Raw genomic sequence first — 14,668 nt, forward strand, 5'->3', positions numbered from 1 at the left:
AGTGCCCAAATAGTAATTATTCTGAAGTTAAAAAAAAAAATCTGTAATTCTTATGTAGTAGTAAGAATACTCTTTTTTGCGTTACGTCTTAGTTGCGGCATGCAGGATCTTTCGTTGCAGCACGCGGGCTCCGCACTGTGGTGCACGGGCTTCTGTCTAGTTGTGGCACGGGGGTTTTCTCTCTCTAGTTGGCGGCACACGGGCTCCAGAGCGCATGGACTCTGTACTTGGCGGCACACAGGCTCATTAATTGAGGCGTGTGAGCCCAGTTGTGGGACGCAGGCTCAGTTGCCCCGCGGCATGTGGGAATCTTAGTTCCCTGACCAGGGACTGAACCCGCGTCCCCTGCATTGGAAGGCGGATTCTTTACCACTGGACTACCAGGGAAGTCCTAGCAAGAATACTCTTGATTGGTATTTGGCGTTTGTTATTTGGAATCCCCTGGCAATGAATCCATACCAAATACTTCTACCATACATTATATATGTTACATGCAGTTACACATTCTTCACACAGCCGAAGGAGATTTAAAGTTATACTGTAACTTGATAAGCATTTCCACACCAAATACTTAAATAAAAGACACGTTTGAAGACTTAAGCATACAAGATACCTTGCTCTTCTTTAATCTCCAGTTTTTCAGGCAGTTTGCCTTTTTTACTCATTTTGGCATCTGGAACATGATAAACCCTTGCTCGAGCATTTATAAACATTGAGGTGCTGGAGTCAAGAAACAGCCAACCTAATAAGTTTAAAAAAAAAAAGCCTTCAATGTATAGTTTACTTCAGAGAATCTCTGAAGGTCACATGACCTGTTTATCAACCGGTCACCAGCTTATTCATCCCCCAACCACACCTTCTCCCTTGTTACGGCCTCTGTCACTGTTTGGCTAGACCGTGGTTTTCAAAGTGCAGCCTACAGACCCCTGGGGGCCCCCAAGCTGTTTTCTTGGGGGGAAGGGGGGGTCTGTGACCTCAAAACTACTCTCATAATAATACTAACTCATTATTTGACTTTTTTCCACTGTGTTGACATTTCCAATAATAGTGCAGAAGCATTGGCAGGTATCGCTGCTGGCGTCCAAGCACAGATGAAGGCAGTGGAACCCAAAGCGTACTAGTAGTCAGTATGTTCCTCAATGCTACACATTTGTAGTTTATGACTCGAGAATATTCCTGGTGAAGCAGTTAAGAAATATTATTTGTATTAAATCTTGGCCCCAGGGCCCCTGGACCACACTTTAGAAAACACTGGTTTAGCCAGACAGTGAGAAAGATCATGGTAGTGGGGGAAGGATGTGACTTGTAAAAAAACAAGATGGTGGACAGCCGCGTATGTATGTTTCCCTACAAACCTCTTCTCATTCTTCACCACTTCAGCTGATGAAACTCCATATTCCCTTCCTGTTTCTTCAGGGAATATTAATTTTAAGTTCATAACAACTAAACTTCCAGAACACAACCTATTTCTAAGTTGGGGACTGCCTGTGATATACACAGTCTTTTCTAGAAATAAAATCTCTTGTAATGGATATGAATATGATTATACAGAGGTAGGTGGAAACATTAGCTATCAATAAAACCTACATCCTTGTGCTATGAACATAAAACGTAATTTGAAATCTTACTATACCATGTAGCTGAATATAGCACTCCCCACACCTGATTCCCCCCCAAAATCCAGTACTTTATTCAAATGAGCTCTTAGGATAAATATTAGTATTTTTATCTCCCACCTGAATTCTGACCAAATGCCTTCTCTGTTGCTTTGAGAGATTCCAGAAGATTAAGAAACGTGATGCAATCATACTGAGAGAGATACTGCAGCAAAGTTCGTAATATCTTCAAATCCTGAACCAAGGATTTAGTCTTGGCTCCAAGCTGGTGCCACAAAGGATCCAGATAATGGCGGATTGTCTAAAACAAAAAAAAAATTAGAACTGCTAAAAGATGTTCAATATAGCTATAATTAATACAAATTATACTTTCAACAAACATTATCCCTTGTATACATAAAAATGGTTAAACTGGTAAACTCTGTTATGTATATTTTGCCACAATAATAAAACATTATCTCCCAAGGAAGTGAATAGAAAATTTAAGTTCATAAGATTCTAATAGCAATGTTTAATTTTTCAAATATAAAGCAGAGTGTCATCACTAGAATCTTTATGATCAGATAGAGTCAATTCATAGTTACCCATATTTACATTATTAGGAGAAAAAAGGCCTGATAAACATCAGATGATCATTTATTTGCTTTTATGAAGAATGAAAGCATGTAGCTCAGATACATTCAATTTCTGCCAAGTTTGGTCGAGACCCCATCCTGGGTGGATAGAGATGTGAGATCCAGCTGCACGAGGAAGCAGAGGACATAAACTAGAGAAACTACATGGAATCAAATTAAATAACAGTGGACCTTAGTCTGTTGGTATAATAAAATATTTAGTTTTTTTTCTTTAAGTGTGATTCATGTATGGGAAAATATTTGTTAAATTAACAACTAAATTTGAATGCTTTTTAAGATCCTGAAAAGTTGCCTAAAACACAGAACAGCTTTATGTATATACTATGTAGGTATCTACATATCCACAGCTATATATATGCACGTTTCCTTCACAAGCTGCTTCTGTAACTAAAAGGGATAATGTAGCATGATTTGGAAGCAGTTTCACTACATGGCATCTTATCTAACATATTTAATACTGAGCAGGAGTAATATATATTTGGATGACCAAATAATCTATTGTCCAAACTGGAACTCTTGTGAAAATGAAATGATACTGTTAATAATTACTCCAGGATAACATGCAGATACTGGGACTGTCCTAGATAAACTGGGACATATAATTCTTTTGTATATCATCTTTTGTAAAAATCATCTACATGCCTCTTTTGTAAAATCATCTACAAATTTTCTAACAAGTGCAAATTATGTCTTGGTTACTAAAAGAACACCTAAAACAATACTTTGACTTTCACTGGCCAGGTGATGATAAACAGAAATTTAGTGCAAAACATATCTGATTATATTTTGGTTTTCTAGGGACATATACATCCTACTAAAAGAATGTGAGAGTTTTTTTTTTTGGTATACCATGCACTAAATTATAATAAACTCTACTTTAAAAACAGAGGCACACAACACATGGAATTACTTTCATGTATCATTATTTCACAGTAAAATGACTTTGGAAGAATCAGAAAAATGAGGACTTAAATTTTCCTTTTCAAAAATCAATATGCATTACTTCCAGTGACAAAGAGGTTCTTCAGAGTTTGAAAGAAAAGAACTTGTTCTACCAAAATATGAAAAAAAAAGCTGCCTGGAATTTTTTAAAAGTCAGCATTTTCTGTATGTACAATTCAATCTTAGACATTTACGTATCGGAATTAATATTGATCTATGATGAAAAAATTAGATAAAAATTCCTTGCACTAAAGTCTTACTATTTTCTCAATTCAGAATGTAATTTTAAGACAGAGCAAGTTTCACATTCCTCTGTAATCAAAACTCATCCAAATTATTTTTATTCCAAATAAGAGATCATAAATTTTGAAGGATTCTTATGTAAACTCTTCTATCTGTAGCTATCCAAATGCTGCCATTTCAGAGCAAAAGGTTATTCATCGTCCTCTTACATATACTTAAAATAAGAGATAATCACCATATAACTGCAAAAATCAGAGTTGTGCTTATACGCCAATCAATGTATTCTACTACAAATTACTTTCCAGTAAACCAAAGAAACTATACTTTAAATCACCTCCAATTTAATTTTAAAATAACAGCAAATTCCTATTAAGAACATTGTAAATATTAAAATAACTTGCATTCTTAAAAATTACAACATAACAAATGGTGCTTAAAAAGGAAAAGAAATAAAGAGTACCTTGTCAAAAGGTTTTCCAATAGCATTTTCTAAAGATAAATCTTCAACTTCAAGCGACGGGTTATGGCATTTCAGTTCCTTTAGACATGCATTGAGAATGTCCAGAATAGCAGTCTGTATAGCAAGCATGGCAGGTGTCATAGAAACGTGAATTTCTACGACTTCGGGTTTATGCTGTTCTAAGAATGAGTTTACTGCTACATGGAACCTAAAGAGACAAACATTTATCAAATATTTTCTAGAGTTGCAAGAGCTATGTATTTCTGGTCTCAGTTTAATACTCTAATAGCTTTTCGTAACTGCAATTAAGAAACAAAACGGAAAGCCAAATGACAGTGTTTTCAGGAATACTTTCAACCTCTATGAATGGAAGTATTACTCAAATAAGGCAGGGATCAGCAAATTATGGTCTGCGCTAAACCCAGTGCCCGTTTTTACAAATAGTCTTATTGGCACGTAGCCACGCCCATTGTTTATGTATTGTCTATGGCTGCTTTCACACTGTCACGGCAGAGTTGAATAACTGTGACAGGTGCGTGTCCTGCAAAGCCTAAAATATTTACTCTCTGGCCCTTTACAGGAAAAGTATGTCAATCCCTAAAGTAAGGTATAATCAAAAAAGGAAAAAGACTGCCAATAACTACTCTCAAATACCATACAGTATAACCAAGATACATATTAGCAGAGGTTGCAAAATGTTTTGAAAATTGATACCTTATGTTTTTCCTAGAAATTTACATAGATTTTTCAAAATCTTGGTGCTTTATTTCCCTCAAAGTGGAAGTTGGAATCTTAACCAGTAAATCTGCAGTTCACCTAAAGCTGTTGTGTATGTGAGCCTCTAGATCCCTGCGCGGTTTCACTAAATGTACAAGAAAGTGATAGCCCTGAGCTACCAGAAAAATAACTATCAAACCTCTCTCTGCTGTTAAAAGAATCACAAATGTGGTGACCATTTATTTATATTTGGATGTACTTGTTATGAACCTGACTAGCATGTATCAAGTGCAATGACAGTAAATTTTACATTATAGTGCAAAATTAAATTACGGCAGGTTCTCTCACAGAAACTGGTCACATAATGCTATTTACCTTGGCCACAGATACAGCTTCCTTACGAAAAGATTTCTCATCACTCTCTCCACATGACAAAAGCCGGTGTCAAAGGCAATAGCGTTGTCTGTGAAAGCTTTAATAAAACCATGTTTGTTTTTCTGTCGGAAGAGGCGCAAGATGAATGCTTCTTGACAAGACTCGATTATTCTGTGAGCTCTGTACACCAAGATGCCTGAGCGGGGGGTGGGTGGGGAGGAGGGCAGGAATCAAAATTTAAAGTACAGAAAAGACATGTCGTTTTCATGCTCGCTTTCATTGACTCATCACAGTTTTCTTGAATGCCTACTTGAGCATGGGCAAGCTGTGTTCGAGGTTGGGGATACAGCCATGAACAAAACACGTAAAGCTGTCCTGCGGCATTTACAATAAACAATACAAATAAGTAAAATATTTAGTAGGTTAGAAGGGATAAGTGCTGAGGAGAAAAAACGATCAGAGGAATAAGAGAGGGAGTATGTGTGAGGGGTGGCAGTTTGCAATTTTCTTATTTAATCTTTTAAAAAATTGAAGCACAGTTGACGTACAATATGTTACAGATGTACGATAGAGTGATTCACAATTTTTAAAGGTTATACTTCATTTATAGTTATTATAAAATATTGGCTAGGGCTTCCCAGGTGGCGCAGTGGTTGAGAGTCCGCCTGCCGATGCAGGGGACACGGGTTCGTGCCCCGGTCCGGGAACCCCGTGTTGTACAATATAGCCTTGTGGCTTATAATAGTTTGTACCTCTTACTTCCCTACCCCTATCTGGCCCCTCCCCTTCCCTCTCCCCACTGGTAACCACTCATTTGTTCTCTGTATCTGTGGGTCTGCTTCTTTTTTGTTATATTCACTAGTTTGTTGTATTTTTTAGGGTTTGCAATTTTAGAGAGGGTGACCTCACTGAGGTCTTAAGTGAGTAAAGCCTGGATGGAGACGAGGAGGTGAGCCTTGTGACCATGTGGGCCAAGGGAGTTCCGGGCAAGGGAATAACAGCAAAGGCCTGGGGTGGGGCATGTCTGGCCTGGTGGAGGAAGAATTTCTGAAACCAAAGCAGGTCACTCATTCTTTTAATATATGAATCAGATGTGAACTATGCAAAATAGCTGCCTTTCAGAAGTCTGGGCAACATCTCCATCACTTATTAGAAGAATTCAACTTTCAGAATCAGAGTATACTCAATTGAAAGGTAAATTAGTCCATCTGAAATAAAAATCTTTAATGAATATGCTTCAACATCTGTTTTGTGGGGTGGATGTGATAATGACACCCCTGAATCACAAAAACAAGGACAATCATACGTGTTTCCTTAATTATAAAATTAGAGTACTGGACCAGACGATCTCTCATACGTATGTATGATATACACATGCCATTGTGGTGCAGTGGGATTCATGGAAAGTTAGGGAGAGACATGAGATGACATAAGAGTGCACAGATGTCATTTCTGGATCAAAAACTCAATTATTCTATGATAACTCTCAGTCTTTTAGACCTAAACCAAGCCAGTTACCATATATATTTGCTATAAATGCACTTGCATGTTTTTGCTCCCATGCTCATCGCTCCTAGGATCTGGAAAATGACACCAATAGTAACCCAAGACTCCTAGTAGTTCAATAGACTCAATTCAGATTCTACTATTTTGGTGATTAAATTTTAGATTGAGGTGGATGGAGCTAAAATTTATTCTAGCTAAGCAAAATTGTTTTTCAAATATGGTAAAAATTAACAGTGATATTTAGGACTTTGTAGACAAAAGATTTTCAATAACACCAGTACGTGTACATAACTAATCTACTGCTCAAAAAATATTCCGTACCTAGCAGGTAGGTTTTTCCAAGTACTCTATTGGGCCAGAGTTCCTGGACTGAAATATGACAAAGTTAGAAATAATAAAAATGGACTTCTAAAGAAAAGGTGAATCTCAAGTTAAGAAAATGGTGTGCTCCAAAAGGTTGTCATTTCTTTTGGAATCTAGAAGAAGGAGGAGAAGAGAACTAATATTCTATCCCGGGCAGTGGGGTTAGGTACTTTTATTTCATTGAATCCTCACAATAACTCCATGGGGTAGGTATTACTATGAGACCAGGAAAGGCAAGCAACTTGACCAAGGTCACTTTGCAAGTAAATGGCAGACCAAAGGTTCCAAATCACAAGTGTCTGAGAACAAAGCCATGTCCTTCCTGTTAAGTGACATCATTCGAGGACCACACCACCCCCTTTAAAAAAATACAAGCAGGTTAGGCTTCTGGGGCAATTCTAGTCCCACATTTTTATGCTCCCACAAAACTCTGTATCTCATGCTACACTGTAATTACTTCTTTACACCTGTCTCCTCCACTAAATTGCTTGAGGACCAAGAACATCATAAGTAGTAATCAGAGAATGTTTACTATGTGCCATGCGTGATGCTAAGAATTTTACATACATTATCTCAGTTCATCCTCACAATAATCCTAGGAGGAAGGTACTATTACTGTCTCCAATTTACAGATGCGAAAACCGAGTCATACAGAAATGAAGAAACTTGCCCAAGGTCACACAGCTGGTAGCTGGTGAAGGTGAGCTCAAACCCAGAAGCCGCCTAACTCAGAGCACCCTACCGTCCTGTCATCTTTCTGTCTTCAGCACCTACCTCATTCCTGCCAAATAAGGGACGGTTAGTAAACGAAATGTTTACCAACATTTAATGTTAATAATGTTGAATGAATATAAAGCTGAATTACGCACTGGGTACACAAATCTAACATGTAACTTTTTTTTTTAAAGTTTCCCACGGAAAGCGTGTTCTGAGTTCTATTTAGAGATGTCAGGATCTGTTTTAACAATGAAAGCATCCTCCTGCCCCATTCTTTTGAAAGTACAATCTGGGGAGATATTTTCACAGTTCTCCCACTGTTGAGGAGTTGTGTTGGCAAGGACGTCTAGGGTGGGGTAAGGTGGTGACATTGGGTAGTGACAGGGGAACAAGTTAGGGCTGGTACATTCAAGATTTTTCTAGGGGGTTACCTGCTTCTGGGACACTCTGGTCCGTAAGAGCTATGGTGAAAGTTCCTACAGGGGTTGGGGGGTTGAAGGGGTAGAGGATGATCCCAGGGGGTACAACATTTGAAGAAATTCATTTCTGCCACTCATTTACATTCCATTCAGCGAAGCAGCAGTAACAGCTCCAGCTTACTGGCTGGGACTTGATCAGAAACAGGAATGGCATTTTGCACTTTTTAATTAGGAACTACCTATAAACTATACTTTGGATATTTCTTTGATTCAGATTGCTCTCTGCCTAATTAGGTTGAAGTGTTACTGGGAGATACAGAGTAATACTGACATCTAGTGGTCATTTCAATACATTTTTTTCATTTTATCAACTGAAAAAAATAAGGAAACATAAAGCTAAATCTATAAGAAAGCAGCAAACAGTAAAAGACTTTACAATGTATCAAGATTTCTGGCTGTAAAGAGCCAATTTTTTGCTATTATTTATGATTTACTATGTACCAGGCAGTATGCTAAGCAATTATTTATTTTACCTCATTTAATCCTTGATAACTTCACAAGGCACTATTTTCTCAATTTAAGCAATGAGAAACTGAGGCTTGTGAAAATTAAGTACAGTAGCTTGCTTGTAAGCAGTGGCATTACCCTTCAAAGTCAAGTGAGTCTGACCTCAGCTGTACTGCCCTGCCAGTGCTTTTAACAATGAGAAATACAAAAGTATAACAAAACTTTCCAATAATCAGTTCACCACGAACCATATAAAACATTCTTTCATACATTTATGCATTAAATATTTCTTGAGAGTCTTCTAGGTTCAGGGCAATGTGATAGATATGGTAGGAAGGACAATTATGAATTCCACAACCTCTCTGCCCTTTGAAAGTTCATTAAAAATTGTCGTACATACATGCATCACTCACCCAATATATATGTGTTTGGTACCTACTATGTACCAGTTACTTGCCCTGGGATGAACAAGTTGTTCCTTACTCTTAGGAAGCTTGTCATCTCATGAGCGAGACAGACAAATAAATAGGCAAATACAGTGTGGTGTTCTGAAGTGCTCTGACTGGGGAGAAGCATGGGGAAATCAGAAAAGGTTTCCAAAAGGACAAATAATAATGAAATATGACTCCTTTTCTATATTAATTCTGGCTAAAATTAAATCATCCTTCTCAAAATAATTAAGCAACTAATTGGTTTAATTTCAATCATGGGAGAGAGGGGGGATCAAGATGGTGGAGCAGGAAGACCCTGAGCTCACCACCCGCCACGAGCACATCAAAACTACAACCACATACAGAGCAACTCTCTCTGAGAACGACCTGAAGACTAGTAGAACGGCTCTTTTACAACAAAGGCTGTGAAGAAAGAACCCCATGAGGGGAGGAAAAAAGATCTAGTTGGGACCCACGCCCCTGGTGGGTGACCCAGCAAAGGAGGGAGATGTCAGAAGCTCAGGGATCCTCCCTAAAGAGTGAGGGGTTTGAGCCCCACATCGATACTCCAGCCTGGGGTCCAGCACTGGGAAGACAGGCTCCCTTGGCTGGTTTGGAAACCAGTGGGGCTAACCAGTGGGCTGTAGGAAACCAAGACTCCACTCTTGAAGAGAGTGAGTAAGCACAGAATTGTTTGCTCCCAGTCTCAGCAGAGGCAGCAGACTGAAAACTGCCTGGTGCTCTGGTGGCCCTGCCTAACCACCCCAGCCTGTACTGAGCTCTTGCTCCAGCCCTATCCCCCACCAAGGAAGCTCTGCCAGTGGACCCTGGGAGAAGACGCGGCCTGTGCCCTCTTCAGATTCAGCTCTCCCACCAAAACCACTGGGCACACGCAGACTGCACAGGGACACTCCCACACAGGGACATGGATTCAAGACTGGGATAGGTAACTGTTTTGCCTAACTTCATAAGGACAAACAGAGAAAGTTAAATAAAATGAGAAGACAGAAGAATATGTTCCAAACAAAAGAACAAAATAAAATCCTGAGAAAAAACCCTAATGAACAGACATAAGTAATTTACATGATAAAGAGTTTAAAGCAAGAGTCATAAAAATGCTCACTGAACTTGGGAAAATAAAGGAATATAGTGAGAGCTTCAACAAAGAACTAGAAAAATCTAAAAAAAAACCAATCAGAACTGAAGAATACAATAACTAAAATGAAAAATACACTAGAAAGACTTAAGTCCTTAAGTAAATTTAAGAAGACTGCAATTATATCAAGGATATTTTCCAATCACAACAGTATGAAATTACAAATCAATTTTGGGAAGAAAAATACAAACACATGAAGACTAAATAAGATGCTACTAAAAAGCCAATGGGTCAACAAATAAATCAAATAGGAAATTAAAAAATACATTGAGAGGAATGAAAACAGAAACAACTTTCCAGAATCTATCTGATGCAGTAAAAGCAGTTCTAAGAGGGAAGTATATAGTGATACAGGCCTACCTCAAGAAACAAGAAAACACTCAAATAAACAACCTAATTTTCTATTTAAAGGAATTGATCCTTTAGCCAGACTCATCAAGAAAAAAAGAGGAAGGGCCCAAATAAATAACTCAGAATTGAAAGAGACAAACTTACAACTGATACCACAGAAATACAAATAATCATAAGAGAATATATTAAGAGTTATATGCCAACAAATTGGACAACTTATAAGAAATGGATAAACCCCTATAAACACACAATCTTCTAATACTGAATTAGGAAGAAATAAAATATCTAAAGAGACCAATTACTAGTAATAAATTGAATCACTAACAAAAAATCCCAACAAAGAAAAGTCTAGGACCAGATGACTTCACAGGAGAATTCCACCAAACACTTTAGGAGAGTTAATACCTATCCTTCTCAAACTATCCAAAAAATTGAAGAGGATAGAACACTTCCCAATTCATTCTATGAGCCCAGCATTATCCTGACACCAAAACCAGACAAAGATACTACAAAAAAAAGAAAATTAAGGGCCAATATCCCTGATGAGCATAGATGTAAAATCCTCAACAAAATATTAGCAAACTGAATTCAACAATATATAAAAGGATCATACATCATGACCAAGTGGGATTTATTCCAGGGATGCAAGGATAGTTCAATACTGAACCTTGATTTGTGGATATTGAACCGTTAACAAAATGAAGGATATAAATCACATAATCATTTCAACAGATACAGAAAAAGCATTTCACAAAATTCAACATCCATTCATGATAAAAACTCTCAACAAAGTTGGTATAGAGGGAGCATATCTCAACATAATAAAAGCCATTTATGACAAACCCACAGCTAATGTTATACTCAATGGTGAAAGCTAAAATCTTTTCCTCTAAGATCAGGGACACGACAAGGATGTCCACTCCCACCACTACTATTTAACATAATATTGAAAGGCCTAGCCTCAGTAATCAGACAAGAAAAAGAAATAAAAGGCATCCAAATTGGAAGTGAAGAAGTAAAACTCACTATTTGCAGATGACATACTATATATAGAAAACCCTTAAGACTCCGCCAAAAAATGATTAGAATATATAAATTCAGTAAATTTAGTAAAGTTGTAGAATATAAGATTAATATAGAAATCTGTTGTATTTCTATACACTAAGAATGAGGTATCAGAAACAGAAATCATGAAACAATCCCATTTACAACTGAATGAAAAAGAATAAAATACCTAAGAATAAATTTAGGTATTAAATTAAATTAATTAAACTATTTATAAATTTAATAAGGAGGTGAAAGATCTGTACTCTGAAAACTATAAGACACTGATCAAAGAAATTGAAGACAATACAAATAAATGGAAATATATCCTTTGTTCATCAATTGGAAGAATATTGTTAAAAATGTCCATATTACCCAAAGCAATCTACAGATTTAATGCAATCCTCATCAAAATACCTATGACATTTTTCCTAGAACTAGAACAAATAATCCTAAGTTTTGATTGGAATCACAAAAGACTCTAAATAGTCAAAGCAATCTTGAGAAAAAAGAACAACACTGAAGGTATCATGTTCCCTGACTTGAGACTATACTACAAAGTTACAGTAATCAAAACAGCATGTACTGCCCCCAAACCAGACACAGAGGTCAAATGGAACAGAATAGAAAGCTCCCAAATAAACTCATGCACATGATCAATTAATCTACGACAGAGTAGTCAAGAATATACAATGGGGAAAAGACAGTCTCTTCAATAACTGGTGTTGGGAAATCTGGACAACTACATGTAAAAGAAAGAAATCAAAACATTTTTGTCACACCATATACAAAAATAAAGTCAAAATGGATTAGAGACCTAACTGTAAGACCTGAAACCATAAAACTCCTAGGAGAAAACATAGGCAGTATGCTCTCTGACATCTGTCTTAGCAATAATTTTTGGATCTGTCTCCTTAGGCAAGGGAAACAAAAACAAAAATAATCAAACTAAAAAGCTTTTGCACAGCAAAGGAAACCAACCAACAAAACGAAATAGGAACCTACTGAATGGGAGAAGATATTTGCAAACAATATGTTCAATAAGAGATTAATATCTAAAATATACCAAAAACTCATACAACTCAACATCAAAAAACCAAAGAACCTGATTAAAACATGGGCAGAGGATCTGAATAGGCATTTTCCCAAAGAATACACACAGATGGCCAACAGACACGGACAATGAGATATCACCTCGCACCTCTCAGAATGTCTATCGTGAAAAAGACAAGAGATAACAAGTGTTTTTTGAGAGTGTGGAGAAAAAGGAACCCTCGTGTACTCTTGGTGGGAATGTAAATTGGTGCAGCCACTATGGAAAACAGTATGGAGGTTCCTCAGAAAACTAAAAGGAGAAGTACCATATGATTCAGCCATTCCACTCCTGGGTATTTATTTGAAGAAAACAAAAACATTAACTTAAAAAGATATATGCACCCCAATGTTCACAGAAGCATTATTTACAACAGCCAAGATATGGAAGCAACTAAAGTGTCCATGGATAGATGAATGGATAAAGAAGATGTGGAATATATATACAATGGAACATCACTCAGCCATAAAAAAAGAATGAAATTTTGCCATGTGCCACAACATGGATGGACCTGGAGGGTATTTTGCTAAATGAAGTAATCAGACAGAGAAAGACAAATACTGTGTTTTCACTTTTATGTGGAATCTAAAAAATAAAACAATGGAAGAAATACAACAAAACAGAAACAGACAACAAACTAGCAGTTAGCAGTGAGGAGAGGGATGGGGCGAGAGGCAAAAAAGGTGAAGGGGAGTAAGAGGTACAAACTATTAGGTATAAAATAAACAAGTTAAGGATGTAATGTACAGCACAGGGAATATAGTCAATATTTATAATAAATTTGTATGGAGCATAATCTATAAAAATACTGAATTACTATACACCTGAAACCAATATAATATTGTATGCTAACTATACTGAAAAAAATTGTTTTGAAAATTTCAAATCATGGGAAAAAATATTCTTTAAAGAGGAAAACCAAACTCTTTTAGGAAATATATAAAGAATATTTATAAACACTTCAAATCTGAGTAGTTTCTAAAAGCAAATGCCTGTCAATTACTAAGTATTGACTGAATATGAGCTTAGAAAACAAGGAAACGTCAATCTTACATTTAGTTTCTTATTCAGGCCATAAATATTTACTAAGCATCCAAAATGTGTCAGGTATTGTGTTAACACCTGGAAGCACAATGTTGAATAAAAACATCCAATGCTGTTCACAAGAAGGTTCTAGTTTAGAGTTTAGCAGAGGGAACAAATACATACAGAAAAAAAAGAAAGTGCAAACGTATATACAAGTAACAGTAAGGCTTCAAATTCTTACCGGTAATTAAATCTGAAGGTATTCTATCAGTCAAGAAATCAACCACAAGTATTCGACTTGTTGCAAATATCACACCGCCTTGTGTGTACACCTCATAGCGATTGCTACTTGTGATTTCATTTGTTACTCGGCGAGGGAGATGTTCAACTCCTTCTAACTTCAGCTGATTGATAAAATATTCCTAAATTAAATCAGACTTGATTAGTAGACCGTTTAATAGAGGGCAGTTTTTATTAGGTTACCAGTATTTGTATTTAAAATGATATGCTGCCTTTTTCAGAGATCATGAACTTAATGAACATACCAACTAAATTACTTTACACTGATCAACCAAACAATCGACATTTATCTAGGGTTTTGTTTTTGTTTTGGGGTTTGCACTACGGACTCACTGCACTTGAGATGTTATTAGCAGTTTAACGACAACAAAAGACTTTTAAAATCCTGAGTTAAGAGACTTCTGCTACCTAGAAAATACTGCCCACCAGAGGCAACTCTGAACGCAAGTGTAAATACCATGTGAGAAGATAACAAGGGAATCCTTTCCCCAGGTGGTGTTTTAGACTATTAGTTCTGTCCTGGTCCACCCTAGAGGGGATTTCATCATGTCAATGGGACCCTTGGTCCTTTAAGTTTGATACCACCTTTCCTGGGGGGGCCCCGTGTTGTGCTAAGCGCTAGTCAAGCACTAGGGATACCTAGATGGATCAGTCAGGGAGTGTGTGGTCACCCTTCTCAGCTGGCATTTTCCTTCTGGCCATCTGCTCTAGATATCTAAGGGCTCATCAGAGTTGTCAGATCAAGCTGTGTCGCCCCTCAGCAAAGG

At 37.1% G+C, this 14,668-nt stretch overlaps 1 protein-coding gene across 1 annotated transcript in view; it reads right to left on the minus strand.

Moving 5' to 3' along the window:
* ERCC4 (ERCC excision repair 4, endonuclease catalytic subunit) overlaps window positions 1-14,668 on the minus strand; it is a 35,167-nt gene that overhangs the window by 19,650 nt on the left and 849 nt on the right. Inside the window, exons 2-6 of the mRNA XM_024744620.1 lie at window positions 13,843-14,023; window positions 4,989-5,184; window positions 3,897-4,104; window positions 1,737-1,917; window positions 614-742 (exon numbers count right to left, since the gene is read on the minus strand). Of these exons, the coding sequence (XP_024600388.1) occupies window positions 614-742; window positions 1,737-1,917; window positions 3,897-4,104; window positions 4,989-5,184; window positions 13,843-14,023 (895 nt within the window). The remainder of the gene's footprint in view (window positions 1-613; window positions 743-1,736; window positions 1,918-3,896; window positions 4,105-4,988; window positions 5,185-13,842; window positions 14,024-14,668) is intronic.

The sequence above is a fragment of the Neophocaena asiaeorientalis genome, unplaced genomic scaffold (genome assembly GCF_003031525.2).
Source record: "Neophocaena asiaeorientalis asiaeorientalis breed wild unplaced genomic scaffold, Neophocaena_asiaeorientalis_V1.1 scaffold91, whole genome shotgun sequence".
Classification (NCBI taxonomy): Eukaryota; Metazoa; Chordata; class Mammalia; order Artiodactyla; family Phocoenidae; genus Neophocaena; species Neophocaena asiaeorientalis.